At 44.7% G+C, this 14,132-nt stretch overlaps 1 protein-coding gene across 5 annotated transcripts in view; it reads left to right on the forward strand.

Moving 5' to 3' along the window:
• LOC121290680 (Down syndrome cell adhesion molecule homolog) overlaps positions 1-14,132 on the forward strand; it is a 548,723-nt gene that overhangs the window by 373,392 nt on the left and 161,199 nt on the right. For all 5 annotated transcript variants that reach the window (XM_041211452.1, XM_041211450.1, XM_041211451.1 and 2 more), the window contains exon 11: positions 11,877-12,076. In XM_041211452.1, coding sequence (XP_041067386.1) covers positions 11,877-12,076 — 200 coding nt within the window. The remainder of the gene's footprint in view (positions 1-11,876; positions 12,077-14,132) is intronic.

Here is a 14,132-nt window from a genome sequence, read left to right on the forward strand (position 1 = left end):
CGTTGTTTATAAAGAATAGATTTATGTTTTCATTACACAGGAAATAAAAAGGAAAATCTCTGATACAATTCTCAGTGAAGCACTGATAATTTAAATATGGCCGGAGAGATTCATACCATAATGATGTGCGTGCAGTCTTAAAGATTGAAGACGCACCTCTAATAACAGCAGGAGAGACACCCACCAACATTGATTTTAATTTTACCTTTATGAAAGGTTTGGACAATATTTGTAACAGCTCAGGGATATGTGAAAAGTTAGTAACTGTGTAAATAAGATTTACGATAAATGATAGATCCTGGGATATTTTTTGTTCAACAGAGTTGGGTTCTTACTAATCCGACCACCTTTATTTAAAAACCCCAGTTCCGTGCATCTCCCACCCGTGTGAAAATGGCATCTGAGGCAGCAATAACCCAAAATATACTCCTTGCGCATCTCTTAAATTTACCCTTGAGTACTCCAGTAAATCTCTGCTTTTTTTTTAAAAGCTGTCAGCATGTCAATTAATGCCGGCTACATTTCCCCAAGATGAACATTTACCCACACTATCTTGTTGTATACAGGAGCCTAAACACACCTTGAAGAATTGTGAGCACGGAAACCATTCAGTTTAATGGTCAAGTACGCTAAAGATTTATTTGGTGTCTTGCATGCTTTCTCTAACCATTAAACTCTGAACAGAAAAGGAGATTTACATACCCATATTTTGTATATAGGGAGCCATAACACAGGAGCAACACTGCTTCTTTGAAATGTTTGATAGACCTACAGTATTAATGTGCAAAGCATTAAGCAGAAAGATCAAGCGTGTCACCCATTATCTAAATGTTTTCAATGTTAAGCATACAGGAGGCTGATTCTTCCATAAGTTGTTGCACAATAGGTTAATACTGTGGCAGCCCTCACAAACCCAGTGACCTTCTCAAGTGCCAATGCATAATGCTAATTTAGTGTCTCAGTTGGTAGCGTCTTTTCCCCTTAGTCAGAAGGTCGTGGGTATAAACCCCACTCTAGAGATTAGAGCACAGAATCTAGAATGGCATTCTCAGTGCAGTACTGAAAGCATGCTGCAGTGTCAGAGATGCCATCTTTTGTTTTAAATCAAGGCCAGGTCTGCCTATTCAGGTGGACATAAAAGATCCAAGAAACTACCCCAAGAAGAACAAAAACATTCTCCCTTGTGCCCTGGCCAAGAATTGTTCTTCACCAACACCAATAAACAAAGGTTATGGGATTTTGGTTGTGCAATCTTGCCGTGGGTAAACTGGCTGCTGCATTTCCTATGTTAAAACAGTGACTTGACTTCCGAATTATTTAATTAGCTGCAGAGCACTTTGCGGCCATGTTCAGGTGTTTGTGTGTGTCTGTGCCTGTGTGTGTGTGTGCTTTTGTCTGTGTGTGTCTGTGTGCGTGCCTCTGTCTTTCAGTGTGTGTGACTGTCTGTCAGTATGTGTCCCTGTGGGTTTGTTGTGGGGATTATGGCCAGGATATTACCGGCCCCAGGGAGGCATGGAGACCAAGTAAAATTGCGGTCAAATGGGCTCCCTGATACGGCCCCACCATCGGGCACTTTACCAACGGTGGGACTGGATGCAGAGAGGCTAATTTACATAATTAAAGGCCCAGTTAGAGGCTATTTTACGTTGCTATTGAAATTTACTGATAGCGGTGTGAACCTAACTGGAGACGGCCTCCCTGCTGCTCTTTGGGGGAAGGCCTCAATCAGCAAAGAGGGAGTCATGGGCACGGAGAGCAGCACCCATAGACCCACAACCTCTGCGATGGCGTTTGCCCGTCAGCCCTTGGCCCAGCGTTTAATTTGTTTTTAACTTGCCTCTCGGAGGCTCCAAGTCCTCCCACGTTCCTCAGCAGCAATTGCTTCTTCTGATGGCACTGCTGAGGCATCAGGGCTGCCGGCCCTGTGGTGGGGCCAGCAGCGTCAAGAGCCTGCCCTGGACGGTGGGCCTACAGGCAGTCAATCAGGAGGCTGCCTTTCGTAAAATTGCCGAGCAGATGCCATTGCTGGCAAGTGTGGGCTCGGGCCCCGATTTCTACCCTGACCACCAGAGCCCGACCCCACTCATAAATTCAACCCACCTCTCTTCTGTGGATTCTCAATGGGAGATGTAGGTCAATGGGAATATCAAATAAATATTTTGGGAATACTTCTCTATTATTGGACACTGATGTTAAACCTCTGAAGCAAATCCAAACAGATACAATTACTAAATAAGTGATATAACTTTTGGGCGAGTTGCTGCTAATTCAGTGGAGGCCCAATGTGCTTTGGAGGGTGTTCATAAAATTACAGGGCTGACTTCCTCCTGCACTTTGACAGGATGTTGCACCCAGAAGCCAGGGAACAAAGCTGACAGTAGCAGCAGAAAGGCCTGCACCAGTGTGGTAATGGGTGCTGGCTTCAAGGGGCCACCTGGTTGCTCCTCACTAGCAACCTTAAGGCTAAAAGGGGACACATAACTCTATGATCGTCCATGTCCTCGTTGCTACTCTATCTTATTCCCCGTGATTCTTTGGCCAACAGTGAGCTAGGAAAACGAAGTGGTTGGCACGGTGACACTGATTCAACCTTGTTTTAAGAGGCTTCATTGCTTGCGCTTTTTATACATCCTGCACCCGCGAGGACTCTCCAAAATGATGAAGGCAAAACAAAGAAATCTGAAACCCAGCAACACAGGCCTCTGTGCCTTTTCACCCGGCTTGCATTCGCAAAATAAACATTCACTAAGCACAAAGCAAAGTTTAAAAAAAAACATTTCAGGATGCTAGACTGGGTCTGCAGCAGGTGGTGAGGGAACCAACAAGAGGGAAAAACCTACTTGGCCTGATCCTCACTAACCTGCCTGCTGCAGATGCATCTGTCCATGACAGTATTGGTAGGAGTGACCACTGCACAGTCATTGTGGAGACCAAGTCCCACCTTCACGCTGAAGATACCCTCCATCATGTTATGTGGCAGTACCACCATGCTAAATGGTATAGATTTTGAACAGATCTAGCAACTCAGGACTGGGCACCCATGAGGTGCTGTGGGCCATTAGCAGCAGAATTGTACTCGAACACAATCTGTAACCTCATGGCCTGGCATATCCCCTATTCTACCATTACCATCCAGCCAGAGGATCAGCCTTGGTTCAGTGAAGAGTGCAGGAGGGCATGCCAGGTGCAGCACCAGGCATACCTAAAAATGAGGTATCAATCTGGTAATCAATCAGGATTACTTGTGTGTCAAACAGCATAAGCAGCAAGTGATGGACAGACCTAAGCGATTCCACAACCAACGGATCAGGGCTAGGCTTTGCAGTCCTGCCACATCCAGTCGTGAATGGTGGTGGACAATTAAACAACTGGCTGAAGGAGGATGCTCCACAAATATCCCTATGCTCAATGATGTGGGAGCCCAGCACAATCAGTAAAAAAGATAGGGTTGATGAGGGACTTCGGTTATAAGGAGAGGTGGACAAGAAAGGACATTTCTCTTTGTAACAGAGCAAGTTAAGAGATAACCTAATATAGGTCTTCAAGATGATGCGATATTTCGATCGAGTAGATAGAGAAAGGCTACCCTCTCTGGCGAGTGGGGCAACAAGCAGAGGCCATGGATTTAAAATCATTAGCAAAAGATCTGGAGGAGAGAAGAGAAGCATTTTCACTCTGAGTTTTATTGTCGAGATCTGGGACTCTACCTGAAAAGGCAGTGGAAGCAGATTCTACAAATAATTTGAAAAGTGAGTTGGACAGACACTTGAGGATGAGGAACTCAATGGATTATTGACAACCAGCAGTGGTGCGGAACTGAACACAACTGCTCCTTCAAAGAGCTGGCACAGGCACAGTGGGCTGAATGGCCTCCTCCTGTGCTGTTTGAACATATATGAACATATTAATATTTTGAAAGAAAATTATTGGGATTCGGCAGGTGAAGTAATAATCAAATTCTGGTAATGCAGCTGATGTTCTTTGATGTTATTTTGATGGAACTGTAGTCAGTCTTGCTCTGTCAATCAAAGAGGCTTGGTTGCATAATTGCAAACTTTGGTTTTCTTCTCTGTTGCTGTGGCAACACTGCAAGAAAGCAATTTGTTTATTGATTCTTGCAGATGTTGCCATGGAAGTCCAGCAAAGAAGTCAGCTGAATATGCTAATTTGGTAGCATTTAGTGACTTTTGATGGTGCCATGTACTCTTATCTCAGAGATCCAGCCCAGACCGATGAAAGGAAAGTTTCCTCTATCTACTATCGAAAGGTCTGAGGGTAAACTGAACCTGGGTCTAGAGGGAACGGTACAAACCTATCCATAATTAAGCACAGAACTGACAATCTCCCAAATCATGCAGCAACGGATGAACTCTTGAGTATGGGTTATGGTACCACTGTTGGGCAGAGTCAAGGAAGCTTTTCTCAGGAGATTTGCCAAATCTAATCTAGGAGTGTTCGGTGTTGAAAGTGGATTCACAGCAACACCAGCCCTGATCTGATAGACCATCTCCTCCCCACCCCCACTGCCAGTACTTTGGGCTGAAATTCCCTCCCCCTGAAGTTCCGAAGAAGAGTCACATTGGTCTCGACTCTGTTTCCCTCCAGACCCGTTGAGTCTTTCCACTGCTTTCTGTTTTTATTTCCTCCTCCAGAATTGGGGGCGGAACTTAGGCCCACAGCTCCAGCCCTGCAATAACCCTCTCCTCATCCCATGGGTCAGGAATCATCAAGCACTCATGCCAAGTTCCTGGTAAGATTCCTGCAAGCCCGTGGGAGCCTGCAAGTCAATCCTGAGGAGAAAGTGCCAGCGATACTGAAGTGTGTAGGGAGAAGTGATGCAGTGGTAGGTGATTCCAAGCGACAGGCTACGATGGGAAGTCATGGCAAGTTGCAAACATTTCCTGAAACAAGACAAACAGCAGGATATTACAAACCTGAAATCAAAGGAACTTCACTGCCTGAGCCCTGACAACCAGAGTAAACTAACAAGCTGTCAAGCCCATAACTGCATGTTGTAAGGTTCTGGAGCTGCAATTTTGTTCAAAACCCCAGCAATGACAGAATAGCTGCAGGATCAGAATTTTTTTTTCTCTAATTACACATGCCGAAGTACAGGTTCCCAGCCATCATACCACCCACCCCTCCCCACCTGTTCACTGTAGTATAAAGGGTTAACAGATGGGGTATGCTAATGTATGATGTAGGTGCTGATGTACCACTGACATAAGTCAGTCATGTGTTAGACTCGCTTGGGGAGAGAGAGTAGTTGGCATCATGCCTAATACATGTAATCTGTTTAGAAGTATTACTAATAAACAAGTGTTAAGCAGACATCAGAGAATGTCCACAGACAGTCTAGGAACCATGCCTAGAGACCAAGACAGAAGGACCCAATCTTAAAACACTCACCAATTACCCAATTGATAACACTATAGAACATGAGGCATGATTGGGGGTCCAGAGGGTTAGGAAGGACTGGGATGTGAAGAGAATTGAGATGCTATTCATCTCTAAAAAGCCTCTTTAGTCAGCGTCTCAAATAGGCTCTCCTAGTCAAACTCCTACTGCCTGGCTTCATGTGCTGATCCTGTTTAGAACTGTGGGCAAGCGGGGGAAGCCAAACAGTTCCAGTTTGGTTGGGCTTGTCAGTCTTAATTAGCAGTCTACCTGGGAGAAGGCAACTCTGATTTCAAAACTCCGAGCTTTGGGTTAACTGGCAAGGTATATATCAGCTGACAGAATGGATGATCACAAATAGTGCGAACAGACTGGACAGGCTCTTCAGATTGTTCAGCAGCTCATCTCAGAGAAGAACAACTCCAAAATCAAAACCTGCATCTATTCAGCTGCTACGCTTGTGGCATTGAACCAGAGCATTATTGGCTGCCTTGGATGAGAGAGTGGGAGAGGCTCTGCATAAACTCCATCCTCTTAAAAGTACTCAACATGCAGGCTGTCCAACAAGTCATCAACCAAAACATCAGACGCACCAAGTCCTATGGCAATGGGAAGTGACAATGGGGGCAGGTAGGGGACACTACTGGCAGTGTTCAGGCATGCACACAGGAGGTCTCAGGGTCACTCAGTGACAGTCACTCTCCAAAGATGTGGGCAGATATGGAGTTCATATCTCCTGAGGTGACAGAGCAGACCTTTTCAGTTGCAGTGCTGCCCTCCCCAATCCAGAGAAGGGGAAGAAAAGGAAGCCTAAACACAGCCTGCTCTCCCTGCACCTGCCAGGTTACCGCTCCTGGCTGGTCATCCATTCACCACGGCCTAAATGTAAAGAACAAGACTACTAATCATCATATGAAGCTCGGTTCATGGAAAGTCAGAACACTCCTTGACAATAATATGAAACCAGAGTGCAGAAGAACCCGCATAGCCAGAATGCTGGGCAGGTACAACATTGATAGATGCCCTAAGTGAAACAAGGCTCGCTGAGGAGTTTCAACTTGAGGAGGTTGGTTCAGGTCACACATTCTACAGCAGTGGCCAGTCCAAGGACCAGCCTTGACAGTCTGGCATGGGCTTTGCCATTCGATTTGAACCAGCACGCCAGATTGACTCGCTTCCCAACAACAGTTCTTTGCTTTAGTCTTGCCAGTGACCAACATGCAACATTCATTAGTGCCTACGCTCGAAGAATGACACATACAGATGAGGTCAAGGAGCGTTCTATGATGACCTCAGCAAGGTAATTAGAAGAATATCCCACCAGGATAAACGCATTATTCTTGGTGATTTCAATGCCCGAGTGGACACAGACTGTAATACACAGTGGAATACTAGGACACCACGGTTTTGGTAGAGCAAATGCCAATGGCCAGCTCCTTCTCTCTAAGTGAGCGAGTTTGACCTAATCATCTCAAGCACAGTCTTCCAGCAAGCAACCAAACTGAAAACAACATGGATGCACCCCAGATCCAAACACTTGCACAAGTTGCTCTATGTTATTGTACAACAGAGAGATCTGAAGGGTGTGCATTCTACCTGCTCCCTTAGAGGTACAGAATGCTGGTCTGACCATCGGCTTGTCAGGAATATTGTGTCTTTGAAGATAAAATCTAAGGCGCCTCAACACAGGATCAAACAACGAAAGAAGCTTGATGTAGCGGTTCTTAAAGAATGGCCAAGAGACACCTGGAACACAGCCTAGCCACAGGAATTGCTGATATCCCCAAGGACAATATTGCCATTGAAGGTTCTTGGAAAAAGTTCAAGTGTGTTGCAGCACAGCATCTGAGGTCCTCGGATTTATTCAATGGAAGTAGCAAGACTGGTTCGACAACAATGACCAAGGCATAGGCAAGCTTCTAGACGAAGTGTACGATGCTCACAGATCTTATAAAGCTGACAAGAAATCAGCAGCATTGAGTGCCAGCTATCATCATGCTGCATGCCAAACCAAGAGAGATGAAGAACCCATGGTGGGAAAACAAGGCTGATGAGTTTCAAGCAGCTGCTGATAAAAATGACCAAAAGACTCGGCACAAAGGTCTGCAATCAGTTCATGGCCCCAAAACTAACTGTGTGACACACATCCTCTCAACAGATGGATTGGCTCCTAGTAAATAGGCATGAGATTCTCTCCCATTGGGTAGAGTACTTCTGCAATCTTCTAAACCAACAATCCGTAGTGTGCAATGATACCACTAAGTCACTTCCACAGCACCACACTCTAGAAGAGCTTGCTCTCGACGCTTCTCAAGTGGAAATGATGAAGGCTGTAACACAGCTTTCTATGAGCCAGTCACCAGGAGCTGAAGTATTCATGTACGGAGGGATTCAGGTGGTTAGGAAACTCTCTAGTACCTTCTACCTAATTTGGAACCGGGACACTGTGCCCCAAGACTGGAAGGATGCCTCCATAAATCATCTCTACAAACAAAAAGGAACATGTCCATCTGTGGCAATCATCATGGAATATCATTTCTTTCAACAGCAGGAAAAATTCTTGCAAGAGTTATTCTTAATCGGACTGTCACTGACCTCATTGACTCTGTGTACCCAGAATCACAGATCGCTTCCCTACGGGACAGAGAACAGTGGACATGATCTTTGCAGCACATCAAATTCAACAAAAGTCCCAAGAACAAAATAAAGACCTCCACATGGTGTTCGTTGGCCTGACCAGGAAGGCCTGTGGAAGGTTCAGTACAAATATAGTTGTCCTGAAAAGATGATCAGTGTCATTAGCTTGTTTCACGATGGCATGATGGCCAGCGTGGTGACAAAATGGTAAATCATTGGATGCCTTTCCTGTCGCCAGTGATACCAAGCAGGGCTGTCTATTGACTCCAACTCAATTTGACATATACTTTTTGGCCATGCTCCAGCACACACTTGACACAGGGGTACACATTCATTTCAGGACAGATAGCGACCTCTTCAACATACAAAGGCTCAAGGCTTGTACAAAGGTTACTGAACAGCTACTGAGTGAACACTTGTTTGCGGACAACTGCACTCTCATGGCACATATCCAGAGGACATTCAGCTGCTTGTTGATCATTTTGTCCTAGCCTCAGAACACTTTGGCCTGACAATAAGTCTAAAGAAGACAGAGACCTTGTATCAACCTGCCCCATGGCTACAAACTCCAAGACCCCACAGTCACTATCAAAAGCACGCTCTTCCATTCAACACAGAAGTTTTATTATCTTGGCAGTATCCTCTCCAATAACACTACACTGGATGACAAAATTAACCATCTCCTGGCAGAAGCAAGCTCAGCATTTGGCAGGCGCACTCACAGACTTTGAACAGATCATAGAGTTTGTCTCAGAACAGAGAACAAAATCTATGAGGCAGTTGCTCTTGGATCACGGCCTAAATTTTGCGCTCATCAGGGGAGCGATCGACAGGCCCAGGAACAGACGAGAAACGAGCCCCTGACTGCGATCAACCCCCTATTGCGATTTCACGGTGGCTGACCAATTAACTGCCAGCCAGCGTGAAACACACCCCAAGGAAGGGTCAGCACTGCCAGCTGGGGTAGCCAATGTCACTGCGGGTGCTGGTGAGCACTTCCACTGAGCTCGCTGAAGGCAGACAGCTGCCCCAGGGAGCTGCGGGCCTCTGAATAATAAAAGCAAGCCCAAAATTGCTGTGAAAAATGTCCATGCAGGACAATCAAGCACCTGAAAGCAGACCTCATAAAAAAAAACAGTCCCCAGATATTTCTTTTTATTTTATATCCTAACGGAGATTTCATCCCTGCCCTTGGATGAGGTTTCATCAAAAATGTAAAGGCCGCCTGGCCGATTGGCCCATCCACCAACCGTAAGGTTGGACAGGCCACAAGAAATCGCTTACAATTGCACCGTTGCCTGCTTAATTGTCAGCGGGCGCTCTTCCGACAGCAGCGCGCGCCCGAGACACTCGCCCGAGGTCATCTTGCGCGATTTTACACCCGCTCAAGTCGGGCTGCCCGCCCGCAGAATGTAAAATTCTAACCCACTTCTTTATGGGTGTAAGACTTGGACAATGTACCAGCATCACTAGAAGCATTCCATCTGCACTGCCTGAGATCCATTTGCAGTATCAGGCAGCCGGACAAGCTCCCTACCGCCGCGGTTCTTGCAAAGTGCTGGATACCTGACATTGAGAGCACGCTCATCAGAGCTCAGCTTCTCCGGGTCGGTCATGTGGTTCACAGGGAGGACTCCTGCATACCCAGAGGCAGTAATCTACAGCCAGCTGAGCACGGGAACCCGCACCACAGGACGTCCCAAACTCAGATGTAAAGACAATCTGAAAGCCAGTCTCAAAACTTGCAAGCTGGATCACAATACGTGAGAAAGAAACAGCTCTGGACAGACCCAAATGGAGAAGTCTCTCTCATCAAGCGATTTTAATATTTGAGGAGAACAGAGTCAAGTACCTTCAGGGCAAGTACATGCAGCGCAAAGCCAATGCCTCCATCCATCCCTCCAACACTGACTTCATGGGCAGTGTTTGCAATCGGTTATGCAGATTGAGACTTGGTCTAATGTCACACATGAGACAACATCAACCTCGACTGTAAACCGTTTTCTTTTACATGCCGAATGCCAATCCATTGAAGCAATGGGAGAATCCATCACATGAGACATGTAAAAAGCTGACACTTGTGCCTCACACCGAAGCAGTGTTGCTCTTTCAGAGGTGCTGCTCCTTGGGTGAGGTGTCAAATTCAGGATCTGGAAGGCTTGACCCTAAAGCTCAGGTGGATGTTAAGGATCCATGGTACAAATGAAAAAAGTGCAGCAAATTCTCCTGGACAATAAACTTTTCTCAAACAACATCACACACTGATCTTTCATTTCTTCTCAGTGTTCTTTGTGGGACCTTGCTGTGCATGGAACAAATACACTTCAAAATCATTTGTTGCTGGTGAAGTGCTTTAGAATATTGCCTGAGAAACAGGATAAGTTGCTTCATAGATGCAAATCGGCCTTGTGGCTCTTGCTCAGATTTAAGCCTGGACAGTGAGTGCCAATAGGCCATTCAACCATGAATGGAGACAGCAGAACCCAGTGCTGCCCTTTCCAACAGAGGGTCAGTTAAGAACAAGAACTTTGTTTGCGATTCTCCTTCCGAAACCCAGAGACAATTGTGACAACTCTTGTCTCCCTTCTTCAGTTCTATTTGTCGCTAATGTTATTATAAGGCTGGTCACTTGCTCCTTAATTACTCTTGGCTATGTTTCAATATGTTCTCCAAGCTAGTCAGGTCATATGCAGGGGCTGTCAAAGACAAGCCTGCTGCTTTCTTACCAGGAAAGAAAAGTGGAGGTTGGGACACCCTGGAATATATTGGCACTGTTCTAAGTAATCAAACTCCTCGGGTTCAGGGAGCAGGTAACCCATCTGCCATCTGTACCCATGATTGGTACCTGAAATGGAGATCACCCATCAGAAAGAAAGATAGGGAGGAAACCTCCTTTGGAAAAATAAAATTGTAGGATACAATGTCTGTCATCCCCAGTAACAATGAATCTTTATTATGAATACAGGTTGTCAATGTCTTATTAATTACATTGCTAAGATTTAATGGCAATTACATTGTCAAGGTTTAAGGGCAATTACATTGTTAAATAGGTGATGGGTATTATAAATGGGAAGTAGCACAAACATACGAATTAGGAGCAGGTGTAGGCCATTGGGCCCTTCGAGCCTGCTCCACCATTCAATAAGATCATAGCTGATCCGATTTCAAACTCAACTCCACATTCCTGCCTACCCCCGATAACCTTTCACCCCCTTGCTTATGAAGACTCTATCTAGTCCTGCCTTAGAAATATTCAAAGATTCTGCTTCCACTGCCTTTTGAGGAAGAGAATTCCAAAGACTCACGACCCTCTGAGAGGAAGAATTTCTCCTCATTTCTATCCTAAATGGGTGATCCCTTATTTTTCAACAGTGGCCCCCTAGTACTAGTGTCTCCCACAAGAGGAAACATCCTCTCCACAAGTAGTGTCAACTAAGTCAATAAACTCTCTCCAGCAAAGAAACCAGCTGTGTCACAGTTTTAAATTCAGCAACTAGCGTGGATCCGATTAACACAAGTCATCAGGAGAATGATGTCTGAGAGTGAAAAGATGAGCAAAGCATTTTTGATGGATGTGTTATAAGGTGATGATATGCAGTAGGGGTGTACAAATAGTGAGAGTTACATTGCCATAAGGACATTTCCTGATACAGCCCTGATTAATAGTTGCCTTGTTTTTCTATATTAAAAGCACTATGCAAATGCTGGTTATTGTTATGATAGTTAGAAGATGAATTTCTAATCATCATGGTTCAATATTTGCATCCTCCCAGGGTGTTGCACATTGAGGTCAGCCCTTCACCGAGACTCAGATTGACCACATTACGCTTTTGTTTTTTCAGTCCCTGCCATGATCACGTCATACCCAAACACCACCTTGGCAACTCAGGGGCAGAAGAAAGAAGTCAGCTGCACTGCACACGGAGAGAAGCCCATCATTGTCCGTTGGGAGAAAGAAGACACCATAATTGACCCTGAGCGTATGTTCCGCTACATTGTGTCCACCAAAGAGATTGGAGATGAGGTGGTCTCCACATTACAGGTACTGATTATGACATTTTGCTTCATTTTCTCGCTTACAAGCATGCAAATATACAATACCGATGGGCAGGTAAAGACCAAATTGTCCATCAAGCCTGTTCATACCATGATGGCCTGAATTTCCCCTCATTTCCCCCTTGGTACTGTTGCCAATCAGTGTCGTTTAATTAGCAGCCCCGTTGTCAGTGGAAACCGTCTATCCCTACTTACTCGGTCAAAACCCTTCATGATTCGGAAAACCGCTATTAACCTTCTCTGTTTTAAGGAGGACAACCACCCTTCCGTAGTCAAGGTGAATGCCAATCGGACAATATTTAGCCGCCTTTCTCTAGAATCTTCTGTATTGATGAGATAATGCACCAGTAAATTGTAATAAGAGTATAGTATGATTGATTGCACCATGCCTTTAAGTGTACATTAGGCCTTTGAAGAACCACAAGTGAGATTCACCTCATCCAGTCCTCAGTAGAAAACTGCATTGAACAATCCTAAATTGGTAGCAATTTAGCAGCGCTCTTCATATGGTTGGACTCACCAAGTGAAAGCTGAATAGAAATGTTCCTCTCAGACAAAGGGAAAGGGCAGTTTTTTTTCCTCCCACTAGTTATGTTTGAATCTAAGTGATTCACCATCTATCTAAATTGTGTCTGTATGAATGTAAGAATGTATGATTACAGAAAATGATAGTGATTGGTCTATGCCTGGGGTGTTTGAGTTTTTCTGCAGGACATAGTGAATCTTATGGAACCTTGGGACCACTGCTAAAGTTTAGAAGATTGTTCTGTCAATTTATACCTATTCTGAGTTACTGATTTAGAATTTGTGCACCACTGATGAGCAGCCCTTTCCAAAACCTCCAAGCCTACAATTCTCAAATAGACAAACCACAAAATAAGAAATGTAACTACAAAGAACAAAGAGGCTGCATTGCCATCAGATGGCCAGGACTCAGCTGCAGTTTGGACAGATCTACTGTGTGACAATCAGGCATAAGGTGAAATCAATATCTCTGCCCCATTGGTTTATGCACCTGCTTCACGTAATATTAATTATTTTTTTTCCCTGTCTCCCATATGTGTGCTTCATTTTTATCATCTACTCCTCCCAGCACCCTTCCCACTGCCTGTTAAACCTTGTGGGACCCAACCTCAAACTTGCCCTCACTATCAGCCCAAACACACATTTTACTCGAATCTATGTTTTCAACTTTAACTTTTTTTTTAATAATTTCACTGATTTGTTTTCTCCTCCACTCCAGCCGGATTATATCATCATCTTTCACCTTAAGCCTTGCTCTACAACCTGCCATTATTCTGGAGCCAACTCCATGAGTAATCATGAGCAACGTCAAGGAAGATTGAGTTACACTGCAGAATGAATGTGAACTAAGCGACTTGATAGTAAGAGTCAAAGTGACCCTATGAGAGCACATATGGAAGGCTGATTATTGCAAGGTTTTATCAGTGGAGCATTGTTGGGGAATCAGCCACACCCTGCACATTAAACTGAGTTAAAGTTGACTTACAGTTTGAAATGGGACTCTGACACATTCAAGGGTTTCAAACGACACCATGGTAGAATAATTGAGGCAAAACCCCTACAGCCTAATACATTATGCATGGATGAGCTGGGATAGGGTGAGCCAAATGACATTAATTATGTAATTAACTATGAGTGAACCGTGAATGGTTTGCAAAACCATCCAAACTCCAGGAGTGTGCAGCACCCTTAAAAAGGTTGCAGTCTTGTTTTACTTTTATACGACACAGCTATAAATTCCCCTAACCCTTTCTAGTTTGAGTTTGCCTTTGCTGCCAATTCCGTATATCTTTATTAACCATCCAAGTAAGGTTGTCAAGCTTTACCAAGTTACAACAACGAGCAAGGAAGAGAGGCAGGGGGCAAAGTAGGAAAACTGTCAAATTGGCTCTGAGAAAGATGAAGAAAAATAACTTGCATTTATATAGCACCTTTCACAACATCAGGAAATCACAAACCTTTCCCAACAATTGAATGCTTTTGTAGCGTATTCGCCGTTGCGATTTGGGAAATGAGGC

Source organism: Carcharodon carcharias, chromosome 18 (genome assembly GCF_017639515.1).
Source record: "Carcharodon carcharias isolate sCarCar2 chromosome 18, sCarCar2.pri, whole genome shotgun sequence".
NCBI lineage: Eukaryota > Metazoa > Chordata > Chondrichthyes > Lamniformes > Lamnidae > Carcharodon > Carcharodon carcharias.